General features: G+C 31.8%; 1 protein-coding gene across 3 annotated transcripts; it reads left to right on the top strand.

The window, feature by feature from the left end:
- On the top strand, nt 9,517–12,006 carry LOC18605136 (palmitoyl-acyl carrier protein thioesterase, chloroplastic). Of its 3 annotated transcripts, none has more exons than XM_018116901.1 (7): nt 9,517–9,692; nt 9,832–10,362; nt 10,536–10,669; nt 10,791–10,904; nt 10,985–11,162; nt 11,278–11,346; nt 11,480–11,567. In XM_018116901.1, the coding sequence occupies exons 1-7, from the start codon at nt 9,576–9,578 to the stop codon at nt 11,492–11,494; spliced, it is 1,158 nt and encodes a 385-aa protein (XP_017972390.1). In that variant the 5' UTR covers nt 9,517–9,575; the 3' UTR covers nt 11,495–11,567. The 3 variants fall into 3 exon arrangements, with proteins under 3 accessions (XP_017972390.1, XP_017972388.1, XP_017972389.1); XM_018116899.1 differs by having other exon boundaries at nt 9,521–9,692; nt 11,552–12,006; XM_018116900.1 differs by having other exon boundaries at nt 9,521–10,362; nt 11,552–12,006.

The raw sequence follows: 13,925 nt of genomic DNA, 5'->3' as shown, positions 1-13,925 counted from the left end.
GATTAAATAGGCCGGTGTCAATGCTGAGCCCTAAACCTAACCTACATAACCAATTGAGACAGAGGCTGTTTGTAATTGGAATCCAGAAAAGTGAAAGTCCAATTCAAAGCTGGGAATTTTCATTTTCACCCCTACTTCGTATATTTCTACTAGCAAGTTGTAAGCATCTTAAATGGTATTAAATATTCTCCAATCCCACATTCTCTTCCTTCAAAAAATCACCACCACCACTTGAGTCTAGAGATTGGCATAAATAAATTCCACCACAATTGCCCTCTCAAAACAAGTGAACGTTAATTTATCAAAAAGTCTATGATTTAAAATTTTAAATTTAATCTAAAAACAAGTTCCAAATAATTCAAATACATACATAATAATAACATTCACCCAAATAAATAAAATAAAACAAAAACTCAAAACTACCTAACCCAATGTAAATTGATTCCAGAATAAAAATATCATACACAACCCCAATCTATCTCACCCAATTACCACATCTGTAAAGCCCGACCTTATAAAATACTATTCATGACATACATGTGATGATAGCATGATTGCATGCTAGGAGAGTCTCGAAAGATTTACAAAAGTCGATATTGTACCTAGAGGTACAACAAAGTTAATTTAGTCTTTGAACTAGATCAAATAGGAATTTTAAGGTGAGATTAAGATCGTCACAGTCCAAGGATGACTCAAAATGGTAATTCGGAGTTTGAGAATCAATTTAGAGTCGAATCGGAATTTTCACTATCCAGGGGCAAAATGATCATTTGTCATCTGGGGACAAAATGAAAATTTTAGAAAAGATTTTTTTGAACCCATTTGACTTATTGGAGTATAATTTGACTTATTGGAGTATGATTTGAGGTTTAGAAGTGAAAAATTTTAATTTCGGTATAATTTACAGTAAAAGGGTAAAATGGTAATTTTACCATCTCATGGGCAAAATTATAATTTTTCACCATCAGGACATTTTTTCCAGCACATGGTCTTCCTTTATCTTCATCTTTGACCCTTGACTAATCAAGTGGTGGAGATAAAATGTTTAAATTTTTAAACTTTTAAAAATGGACCAATAAAAAAATGCCATGTGTCAAGCTTAGGATATGCTATTATTTAACTAAAATATCAGCATAAATCAGCCCATTACTCTCCAAATATTCGGCCAAGCAAGGAAGAGAGAGAAAGAGAGGAAGAACAAACCCTAGGTGAGGAATTTCAAAAGAAAAAGTGTGAAAAATCAAGGAAAACAAGTGAAAAAGGTAAGATTTTTCAACTTAAGCTTGAAACCTATTTTCCTTAAGCATTTCTCCTTATTTTCCATGCTTAAATTACATGTTTTTATGATGAATTGTTGGCTGATCAAAATGGGTTAGGAGAGAGAAAGTTGTTAAATTAATTTGATTTTAAGTTATGTTAGTGTTTTTAGTTAGTTTAGCATATTTAGAAACAAAACAATAAGAAAAGAATTTATTTTCTCTCACAACCATTAAGGGCCAAATTTACCATGTATGAGTGAGGATGAGTTTGATTTTTGTTCTAGGAGAATTGGTTAAGAAATGATGAATTATGAGCCTAGAAAAATAATGAGAATTTTCGGAGTAAAAATACGAATTTTTACCCATTAGGGGTATTTTCGTAATTTACTATCGAGACTGATAATTTGCACCACACTGAGGGACATTAAGTCAATTTGGGTGCAATTGAGGTATAGAAACTGAAAAAAATTAATTTAAGATTAAATTGGACGCGTTAGTAATTTAATTGGGTGATAAGACGAATTAGGCCAATACTGAGTTTAGATAGTTACCAGTGCATTTTTGCATTCCATATTATGCATTAATAGTCTAAATTAGTTTAATTTCAATTAGTACCAATGTAGTGAATTTCTCGATTTTGTACTGTGTCAAGGTGGTGAGTCCTCCGATAAAGGCAAGGAAATTGCATCCGATGACCAGTAGACAGAGTGCATCGAAAGTCTACATTCTAGACATTGTGAGTAAACTTACTGTCATTTTAATTATCTATGGTGGTTTTTAGATGATTTCATGAATTCTATGGAAAAAGGAATTTAAAAAGGTAAATTTTCATGTTTTATGAATAAATGTGTTTCAATGAAATTAAATTATAAATTGTTTTGAAATTAATAGTGATTTTGAAAAATAGAGTACACGGAGACTGTAAATTGTGGCAATTTGATTGTTTAAATTGATTGGCTTATGATAAATCGGACATGATTGGCTAGTTGGCAATTGTATTGAAATGCGAATTGTTTGATTGCCTTGAAAGACTGTGAATTACAAAATTGTCATATCATGTTATTGAGTTTTATTGTATAGTGGATTATATATATTAATTAATCACTGCAGTAGAGGGTTTCTGTGGACCAGCCTTTTAGAGGGGCACGATAAACCCCATTATATTTTTACCTCGAATGGAGAGGCGCGTAGGGTATCTCCTGGGGTAAAGCTTAGGGTTCACTTCACGCCAAACCACCATGTGAGGGGGAACTCAGCCAACGCCAAGGAATGACTATGTTTTCAAAACAAAAAAAAAACATGATTTATGTGAAATGTGAATTTTAATAGCCTTGGCGATCTCGGTAGGATGCCTCGACCAAGGTGTCCTTGAGAATAGATTTATGGCACAAGCCTAGTTTTTATGAGATTCATAAGCCTCTTTACATATTTTAAATGAAATGTATTCTAATGCTGTGACCCAGTTTACGATGATTTATTTTATTGTCTTCATGTACTCAACTCTAGATATTTATGATGATGTCTGTTTACTCATTGGGATTTTATAATCTCACTACCCTCCTTTCCACCCATTTCAGGTTCAATATAGGCTGTAGAGAGCTGATCTCATCGAGGACTACCGTTGGATCTGCATTTTCCAAACCGTAGGTTCACAGTCCTCTTTATTTTTGTTTATTCGGGGGCCCTCTTGTTATTGTAAATTGAATTAAATATTTTGGCTCACTGTATTTTAGTATGTATAAATTTATTTAGCTTTTACGCTATAAAAATTATTCACGTATAACTCTATAAATATTGTTTTATAAGAAAATAGAATATTTTACTTAATATTTCTTTTATTTTCTTATTATATTCAAATAACCGTAATTTCATTTTAAATGAAGATTTTAGACTTTTAAACTCATTTTGATTATGAATTATGTCTTTTGTACTTGTATGTTACATTTTAGCCAGTTTCAAAGTTTTTGAGAAAAATGACCAAAATATCCCTGTGAGACGAAAATTAATATTTTATTTGTTTTAAGTTGGAAACGGCTTAAAATTTTTTAAAACACGATATTTGACAATGGTTGCTCACAAGGGAACAGAGAAACTGATAGTAAAGCCTTGCGGGGTTTCGAGTTGACATTCCGGGGCAATGAGTGTCTACCGGGACACCGCGGCGGTTGTCACGAGCTCGAAGGGAGTACCGGGTCGTGACAACATCTACTTGTGCAAATAAATGGCGGCTTGATAGAAGGTTTTGTGCTTAATATATTGAATTGACTCCTAAGAAAATGTTTTATTCCTTCTCAAGTCTCATCTCTTTAACCATTTGTGTAAAGGTAAAATGCCTCGACTGATTGGGTTAAAATTCTGTAAGAGTTTATTCAAGAAAAAACTATTATGTTATATGTGTACGTTGTTACATGCAATATCGTCTTCTTATTCAAAAAGGAGTCCAATTAATTTCATTTGTTTAAGTTAGAGAATTTTTTTATTAAAAAAAATAAATCTTGAATATTTGAACCACTTCATAAGACATAAATATTAATAAAATTCATATGATCTTAAATAAGTAATGAAGTTGAACATGAAATACGCATCTTGTCTCGCACATGGCGCATTTTATGCAAAACTTTGATAGATTACTTTGGTTGCCAACCAACAACTGACAAGAGAAATGGGAGCTTTTTTCCACTGTTTGAAAATATAAGAACTTATGAATAAACGAAAGAAAGAATCTGATTTTGAGGCGTTTAAATAATTTTTTTTAAAGGATTTTATGTCTTTAGGATAAAAAATGCCTCAAAACTCTTAATCAGAAGATATTAATGTTATTACATGATTAGCAGTTGAAGTAGAAGATTTAGGTCTGATTTTCAAGTAACTTGTTTTGGTTTATCAGAGAATTCATAAATAATTTTGAAATTTGAATGATATGAAAATTTTTAAAAAAATCAATTAGTCAGAAAAACCTAATATTTTGGGGAAATCGATGTTGCTTTGATATGCTATAATGAAAAGAAGTAACTTTGGCAACAAGATGGGTAGAAAGTATGATCATGTCAATTGATGATTCTTGTTTCTTGTTAACTTCTTTGTAATCTGTTCAAAGATAATGTAAAATTTCCTAACTCCCACACCAGTTGCAATGTCCTTGAAGTAAGAAAAAATTTCATTAAGAGCATGGATGATCACAAGTTCATCTTGACTTAAAAGTGAATTCACCAATGCAAGTTCATTAGCAACGTTTCCAGAAGTATTCAAAAACTTCGTAGTGCTTTTGGATTTGGTAAGTTTTTCCTTCGGATTCACCATTTGAGATCTAGATTTGTTAACATACAACTTATTTATTGATTTTGACCCAAACATCAAAGGAAATTTAAGCAAAAGCAAAAAAAAGCACAACATTTTTTGTGACGAATGAAATAATGTCATAATGCAGTAGCTGATCTTGTCTGATCTTAATGACTATGTGCTAGATTAGCAATAAGAATAAAAGGGTTCAAACGTGCTGCCATATCATGATAAGAGGGCAAGGAGTGTAACTAGTGGGATTTGACCTCCTGTTCAAACATGAAAATAATCAATAAATTAAAATAAAAACACAACAAAAAAATAAAATAATATTTAATCAGAAAAACAGTCGAATCTTACAAGATCAATATTTGTGTTTTTCATGTAACTTTCAAATTAATTATGAACACTCATAAGTTTAAGAGTTACATACCTTGCTCTAGATATTGTAATCAAGAGCCAATTAAATCCAAAACCTTGCCTCTCAACTTTTAAGATTTGTCAAATTTGCAGCCACTCAAGTGTTTGGCCTCTAACAGTAATCCGCACAATGATTGAATAAGACCTTCTCAAAGCAAGGATTTTACTTGTGCTAGCAAGTTTTGTTTCTAAAACAAAATGACTAAAAGTTTTTACCGAATCTTATTTTTGTCAGACAAAGAAAACTATTTTTCTTTTCTTATTTTATGAAACAGTTGAGATGTGGTTTTTAGGCTTAGAGTTTTTAGTTTACTAACATAACATATTTATATAGCCAAACTAAGTTGTAACCGTAAATACAACAATTGTATTTTAATTTAATTAAGTATTTGAGAACTTAATTAATTTTTCACTTTATTTTGGCTTTTTTTTCTTAATTAAGTCTAACTTAATTAATTATCTTTATTTAATCCCAATCATGTTACTTAATGTATGTGACCCATTAGACTTCTAACATGTTGGCAATAAATATAAATCATAATCAAATATCAATTTGACAATTAATTTATATTCATAGATCATGAGCGGCATCTAGCAATACATCATGACCACCCAAATGTTAGATAGTCAATTAAGGAATTTGACAAAGTCGTTCAGTGATAAACCTCTCAGTGTAATACGGTCCTTTAATCAATTATCCTGGATATATCATTAAGCATGGCTCAATGTCTACTTATAACATTCCATAGTAGTTCTCATAATTCATGCTAACCTTATAAATTTAGGAAACTAACTTTTCTCAAATTCATCATGCTTTGGCCAAAGACTTTATTCAAATTAATCAAGAATTAAGAACAAGTGAAATACATCCCCTCATATCACTTAGGGTGATGAATCCTCTCTTAACCACTCACTCACCTTCGCATGCTTCATGTCATACTCAAAAGCACCCTGTTTAGGCATCTGATCGCCTCTAGATCCATAAGATGAAATCAAAGTATGTCATTTCCCATACAAGATGACCTGGTATCTCAAGTTCAAGGACTAGTTGCATGACTATCACATGAGAACATTTTCCATAAACATTTAAGTGAAATACCAAATAGAGTTCTCATAACGGGTCATGTTCAATGAACTTGTTCTTTAACAAGCACCTACATGTTATCCTCAATTATCCTATATACTTCAATTTATGAGATCAATTCCTTACTTTCCAAGTAAGGAGGCTTAACATGTACTAGTCTTTGAGCATTATCAATACCCTGTCTTGACAATACAATGACTAAGAACAATTTTAAGAGCATGGCTTCGATGCATAATGATCTCATAATTGTAACAACTTTACAATTCTCTTACAAGGTCTTTATGTTCCCTAAACTTCATCCAATTAGTACTTAATAACTCCTTATTATAATATTAACATGAAAGAAAACCTCTATCACATATAATTATGCTATTAAATATGCATTAAATAATAATATATATTTCTTGATTAATCCAATTGGCTCAAGGGTATATACTAACAGTAACTTTCTACATATCCGAGTAGTTTATATCCAACCAAGTGAGACTTGAGTTGAGTCCTCAAGTGAGTTTTATAAGCTTTATAAGCAAGTGTCAGTAGCGTTAATAGTAATTAAGGAATTTGGTTAGTTCCCAAAAACCTTACGATCATAACTCCCAAAAACCTGTCATTAGAACTGGATTGGGATAAGGTCAAAAGACACATAGAATAGTTGATGATTGGGTTGAATGCTGCTGTTGATATATTCGATAATGTTGTTTGTTTTGTCTCTATATTTCGTGCTCAAGTGATAGTAATTTGAGAAGCTGGCGATACCACTTGTACAGGGAATTGAAACTTGGTTGTGTTGGGATGTTCCTGCGTGTTATATGGGAGGATTTTTGAACAGCCTAAGGAACTTATGCAGATGTCTATAGGTTGATCTCATCTGCAACCAGGTTAATACTTTTGTCTTTTCTTCACTTATGCAGAGCAAGTTATACAGGCCACTGAAAGCTTGTAAATGTCATCTGCACTGCTACCCTTCAAGGGTAGTTTTTTGTACTCTCCTACTGATCAATGAAATTTCAGTCTTGCTTTTATTCTTTAAAAAAAAAGAAAAGATTTGATTAATTGGAAAAAAGAAGTGTAGGATTGGACAGGGTTGTTGAAAGGCAGATTGTGTTTTCTGAGCTTAAGGAAGACATGATTGGTGGAGTGAAAAAAAAACAAGAAATATTATACATTGGCTTTCATACCATAAAGAAATTCAATATAAAAAAGTGTACATGAAAAAAAACTGTTTTTGTATTATCATTTCACAATGATATATTTATTATAAGAAAAATAAAGATCGTCCAAATCATATGATCTTTAAATTGAAAGTTGAGGTATGAAAAAAATAAATATCATATTCTGGAGTAACCTAAAAATTTCCATTGAAAGGTTCCAGTCATTTGTTGCATTTTCCCTTGTTACCATCCCATAAGCGTATTATGCCAAGTCTTGGCGCCCAAAATAGTTTGGACAAGGCGTTCTGCTAAGCCCATCAACCTATCTCGACTTAGTCCAAGTTTTGAATAAAATCTTTGTCTTCGGCCCGATCCAACTAAGACATAATTAGATTCATGAATTATTTAATTTTAATCTTAAATATTAAAATCTTTAATATAAAAATATTACTAAATAATTTTAATAATAAATTTAATTTAAATGGGCTTACCTCAAGCACGAACCTAATTTTGAGGGGTATCAATTAACTCGGCCTAACCCAACCCATGAAATTTTGGTATTAAATTTAATAATTATTTATAATAAAATATTATATTGATTATATGACTTTTAAACTATATTTAAGTTTTGAATTCAAGTTTCGAGCTTTTTATTCAAATTGATATTTACCTAGTAGAAAACTCAAATACAAAAAAATAAAGCTCAAGCCCCAAATTTATTAGTTGAGCCAAGCTCAACCCTAACAACATTGTATGGGCTGGACTCGACTCCTTTACACCTTTGAACTAGGGAATAGATAAGATACACAATCATATTTCAGAAACCCTTTCTTCGTCTGGCTTTGAAGCACTCTCTTACTGTAGAGGTGCCTCAATTTTCTAGCACATATATAGCACTAATTAACTAATGGAAGTATCATTGAATGAAGAGAAACTTATGAGGAATAATTTTTTTTAATAAGGATATTTTAAAAATAACTATTAAAATAAATTTAATTATTTTTAATCATATTTAGTCATGACTTGATAAAAGTATTCTTGAAACTGTTTCTAAGAAATTAAACCATTCATTACAATTTCTCCTCATCTGTGCTTTCGATTTCTCTCTCTCACCATCCCACTCTCTCTAATTTTATCGATTTCTCTCTTCAACATTCGTCTGCTATTTGAAAATTTTGATTTTTAGGTATTTTGATGTGCTTGGGTGGATGGTTATTTAAAAATTTTGATTTTTAGGTATTTTGGATAAAACTAAAATGATAGAAATTATCACAGATGTTTAAAATAGTTTTTAATTGGATCAATTCGGGACTTAGAAACCAATAAACTCAAAATTTTGAAATTTATAAATCTAGGTTTCCAAAGAAATTTTTTTTCGATTTTTAGTCGAAATTTGTGTTTTATATAAGTAAATTTATGTTTTGATTTATGAAAATATGTTAAAAACGTTTTAATCAGTGCCAAATTGTCAAAAAAAAAAACAAAAAGAAATAAAGAGGGTTGAGAATATTTGAAATTTTGGTTTGTAAATAACAACAATATTTTAGGTTTTAAAGTGTAACAAAATATTTTTGAATATGACGTGTAATAATAATATTTTTTCAATATAGCGTATAACAATAATATTTTTTTTTCAATATAACGTGTAACAACCTAATCATGGCGTGTCACGTATTTTTGTACATGACGTGTCACGTGTTTTTGTACATAACATGTACATGTTTTTGTACATGACATGTACATATTTTTGTACATGTTTTTGTACATGACGTATAACAACCTAACCATGTTTGTCACATGTTTTTGTATTTGACGTGTAACATGTTTTTGTATATAACGTGTAGTGTCACATGTTTTTGTGTATGACATATAACAACCTAACCATGACGTGTCATATATTTTTGTACATGACGTGTAACAATCTAACCATAACAAGTTATATTTTTTTGTACATGGCGTGTAACAACCTAACCATGGCATGTAATAACCTAACCATGTCGTTTCACATGTTTTTGTACATGACATGACGTGTAATAACCTAACCATGTCGTGTTACATATTTTTGTACATGGCGTGTAACATGTTTTTGTACATGACGTGTAGTGTTATATATTTTTATATATAGCGTGTAATAACCTAACCATGGCGTGTAACAATAACTATAATGTATAACATGTTTTTGTATATAACGTGTAATTTTATTAAAGATAATTTTATCCAACTCAGTTAAAAATAATTAAAATTATAAAGAGAATTAATTTTAAAAATATCTTATTTATAAAGATTATTTTTAAAAATACCCCTTAAATGAATGAATGGCTCATCCCTAAGACATGCAAATTTTTTTTTAGTAAAAAGGGGATGCTTACCCTCAATTGAACCATGCACCAATGCCACTCGAATGCTCCCCTATTTGCGTGCAAGCTAACGACTGAGGTTTCTCGATTTCTCCCCCACCCATTGGAAGTGGTTGAGCTGCAAATTGCATCTGCTCCTCTAGCAATCTTGTTTCTATATAACCACTCGTTTTTTAGAGAGGATTTCCCGTTTCTTCGCTGTTAATTTGTCTTTTGCTATTTCAAAAGTTGTTGAACGAACTAATTAACATTTGAGAATTATATTTTTTTTATTCAACAAGGATGCTGGAGCTAGGGAGCTAGGGACTGCCATCTGTTTCTTTTTCCGAACTCGAAAGTTTGCTAGCTTGGCTCTTTTTTTTTGTTCGCGGGTGAGCAAATGCGAGGCACTTACCATGGCATCAATGGCCAAAGCAAGCAATGTAACTTCATTATTTCTAGGGGGTGTATGCAAGGAAGAGAAAACGAAGAATGTAGCCATGGCGAAGTTGGGTTTTTATTCTTCATGGAACTTGATCAAACCGAAACGGAAAGGCCTTTTGCTAATTGCAAGTGCTAAAAATCCTCATAATCTGGACATGATCAACGGGAAAAAAGTAAATGGAATTTTTGTTGGTGAAGCTCCATATACGGGAAAGAAGAGCACTGTGTTGATAAAAGAACACGTCCCTTATAAACAAGCCCACGCGGCGAGTTTGGTTGGAAGGTTTGTGGAGGATAGGCATGTCTACAGGCAGACCTTCATCATCAGGTCTTATGAAACTGGACCGGACAAAACTGCCACCATGGAAACGGTTATGAATCTCCTTCAGGTTGGTTTTCTTTATAGCACTATTATACAGACTTCTTTTCATATATTTTTGTATATATGCAAACAATTCCTACTTTCTAGTTTCATCTGCAAAATTTATAGAATGATAGTATGGTTATATAAATATTTTCTTCTTGGGAGACAATTTTTTTGTTGAAACTGTATGCAATGCAGGAAACAGCTTTGAATCATGTAAGGAGCTCTGGTCTTGCTGGGAATGGCTTTGGGGCTACCCGTGAGATGAGCCTTAGGAAACTCATATGGGTCGTCACCCGCATCCACGTTCAAGTGGAGAGATATAGCTGCTGGTATCCCTATTATCCCGATCGATACACCGATATTAGTAATCGTCATATACTATTAATGTTCCTAACATAAAATTTGGTCAACTTTGCATACAAATCAATCCTGAATAATTCAATCTGACAGGGGAGATGTTGTGGAGATTGATACTTGGGTTGATGCAGCAGGAAAGAATGCAATGCGTAGGGACTGGATAATCAGAGACTACAATACACAGGAGATCATAACAAGAGCAACAAGGTGCAGCATCTCCAATTTTTTCCCTCTGCCAACAAATGATTACTGCCTCTTATTAGTTAACTATTTCTATCCCCCTGCAGCACATGGGTGATTATGAACCACGAAACACGAAGATTAACCAAGATTCCTGAACAAGTTAGGCAAGAAGTGATTCCATTCTACCTAAACAGGATTGCAATCGCTGAAGAGAAGAACGATATCGGAAAGATTGATAAGCTTACTGATGAAAACGCAGAAAGAATACGGTCTGGCTTAGCTGTGAGTTCTAATATACAATAGTTTTGTTACCTCTCTGTACTTTTTATTGTTCGCGCCATTTTCTGAGAATAATATTTCCCTGGTTTTATGAATTGCCTTTTCTCTCGCAATCCAGCCAAGATGGAGCGACATGGATGCCAATCAGCATGTAAACAATGTTAAATACATCGGATGGATTTTGGAGGTACTATAATTATCCCTAATGTCTATGTCCGACTTAATTATATAAGACAATGAAGTGAATGAACAAATATCAGGGTTTGTGCTTTGGTACAAAAAGACAAAAAAAAAATGTTAAGGATGTTTCAATTAATCAGGCATTCACCAACTAAGTGAAAACTTGTACAAGATGAGGCGGAAATTACAAGAATTTACCACCTGATATGCAGAGTGTGCCAATGGACGTCCTGGAAGAGTATCGTCTGACGAGCATGACCCTGGAGTATCGACGTGAATGCCGGAAATCCAATTTGCTAGAGTCCTTGACGAGTTCAACAGCAAATGTGACAGAAGATTCCAACAACAATTCTAATAATCGCAAGGCAGACTTGGAATACACACATCTGCTTCGCATGCAAGACGACGTGGCAGAGATAGTCCGAGCTAGATCAGAATGGCAATCCAAGGACAAACACAGCTGGTGATTAGAGTGACAAATCCACTGTCATTTTTTTTTTATTCTTTTCGTTTCATTTTCTTCCTCGTCAAGTCGTTTGCCTTCTTTCTTTGCAGTAAAATATTGTTCTGTGTAATTGACATCCTCAGCCTATTGTTTGTTCGTTTTTGACCACGTATATAGGTCCTGAGGTTCTAAGAGAAACTAAAGCTCGGTTTGGTTTGTTTTGCCGTAAAATATTTTTTGAAAAATATTTTCAAGACTTATACCTATTTAGAAGATGTAAAACATTTTATGAACCACGAAAAATATCTTATCCTTTCAAAGGACGTAAGATATTTTTTAAAAAATAATAAAAATATTTTTATATTAAGTTTATAAGTATAAATTTGATGACTATTAATATTTAACTTAAAATATTAAAAAATAAAAATATTAATATTTAAATTATACAATATTATTAAAATTAAAAAATATTTTTTAATGAAAGCATTTAATACAATTAAATTTTTTATTTATAAATAGAATAAATCTTACTAATAATTATAATAAAAAATATTTCAATGACCATCATTTGGTGAATACACATTTATAATAGGTTTAAATCTTACTAATAATTACAATAAAAAATATTTTAATTATCGTCAATTAATGAATACATATTTATAAGTATAAGTTTTGGATATCTTACATAATTGATGAATATTTATATTTTTATAGTTATGATAAAAAAGTGATAAGATGGAAAATTATTTTCATTATTGATTTTGTCCATTTTCATTTCCATTCTTAATTTTGATACCAAATTAATCAAATCAAATATCAATATTATTTTGTAATCAGCTCCTATTTATTATTTCAACACCTAAATAACTCCACTAGAAAATATTTTTCATAAAATAATCTAAATAATAAAAAATATTTTTTGATAATTTATCTAAATAATAAAAAATATTAAATTTTTTTATTAAAATATTTAACACAAAACAAATTTATCTTGTAAATGATTTTTCGATTACCAAATAGATCTTAATACGTAAATCTTTTTGCATCCATCACTTGATAAGCTATACTCCCATTAGGCTCAGAGTTGTTTTGGACCAAAATACTTGACCCAAACTTGTCTGCACCATTTTAATTTTCGTATACATTTGGCCCATATTGTGGGTGGGAAGGGTATATATACCACATACAGCATAGTTTACTCCTACGTTTGTTGAAGGAGATCTGCACTTCTAATCTTTAAGTATAGAAGTTCTCATACACAATATGCATCACGTGAGTCAATAATTTGTAGTTTGAAATTAAAATTTTAGTATATACTAAGCTTGTTCTTGATGTCTTAGAAGCCGTTTTAACATAGTCCAGATTGGACCTAACATTTACTAGTATCACTTTTTCAGTGGAATCAAAGCTTTTTTGGCATCTCAATATATTTCTAATATGGGTGTGGTAAAAATTGGTAAAACCCAAGTTTTGATTCACCAATTAACTTTAACAAAAAGGTAATTCAAAAACTAGACCAATTTGATCAATATGTTGACTTGTGACCCATTTTTTTTATTTGAAAAAGAAATATCCCAACGTTGCTCTTTAAGCAGAGTAATACATAACATACATCCATTGCCTGTGACTCACCTCTTGACAATGAAAGGTTGGGCCAAGGGGAATAAAATAACACCCATGGTGGCCATTGTGATAAAGCCCTTCAATCTTGTCTTCCACCAGAATGGGCAATTTTTCACCAGGAGATTCGTGTGTCTAATATGCAAAAAATTATGGGCCGAAGGGACCTACTATGACTCCAACTCGAAATGTCAAACCCTGGCGGTAATACATGACTAAACAGTAATAACAAATGAGTGCATTTCCCCAACTAACAGAGGTCCTCTTTGCAGTACAAATAAACTACAAGTTTTTGGTCGTCTTCTATAGTACGATTAGCTTGATACCTATATACCCCTATGTATAGGGGGAGAAGCAACCTGAGCCATTGTTTTCTGTCTTCTTGAACCTACTTTAGGGGACCCAAAAACCCGAATAAAAAGAGCAAACTTTTCACTGAAGCCGTTGATGTGCATATGCTTGGACTCTCCAGCTCCTTTCATTTCTTCAAACCTAAAAAAGAAAGAAATTGACCACAGAAT

The sequence above is a fragment of the Theobroma cacao genome, chromosome 3 (genome assembly GCF_000208745.1).
Source record: "Theobroma cacao cultivar B97-61/B2 chromosome 3, Criollo_cocoa_genome_V2, whole genome shotgun sequence".
Classification (NCBI taxonomy): Eukaryota; Viridiplantae; Streptophyta; class Magnoliopsida; order Malvales; family Malvaceae; genus Theobroma; species Theobroma cacao.
This window is presented reverse-complemented; position numbering and strand designations above follow the sequence as displayed.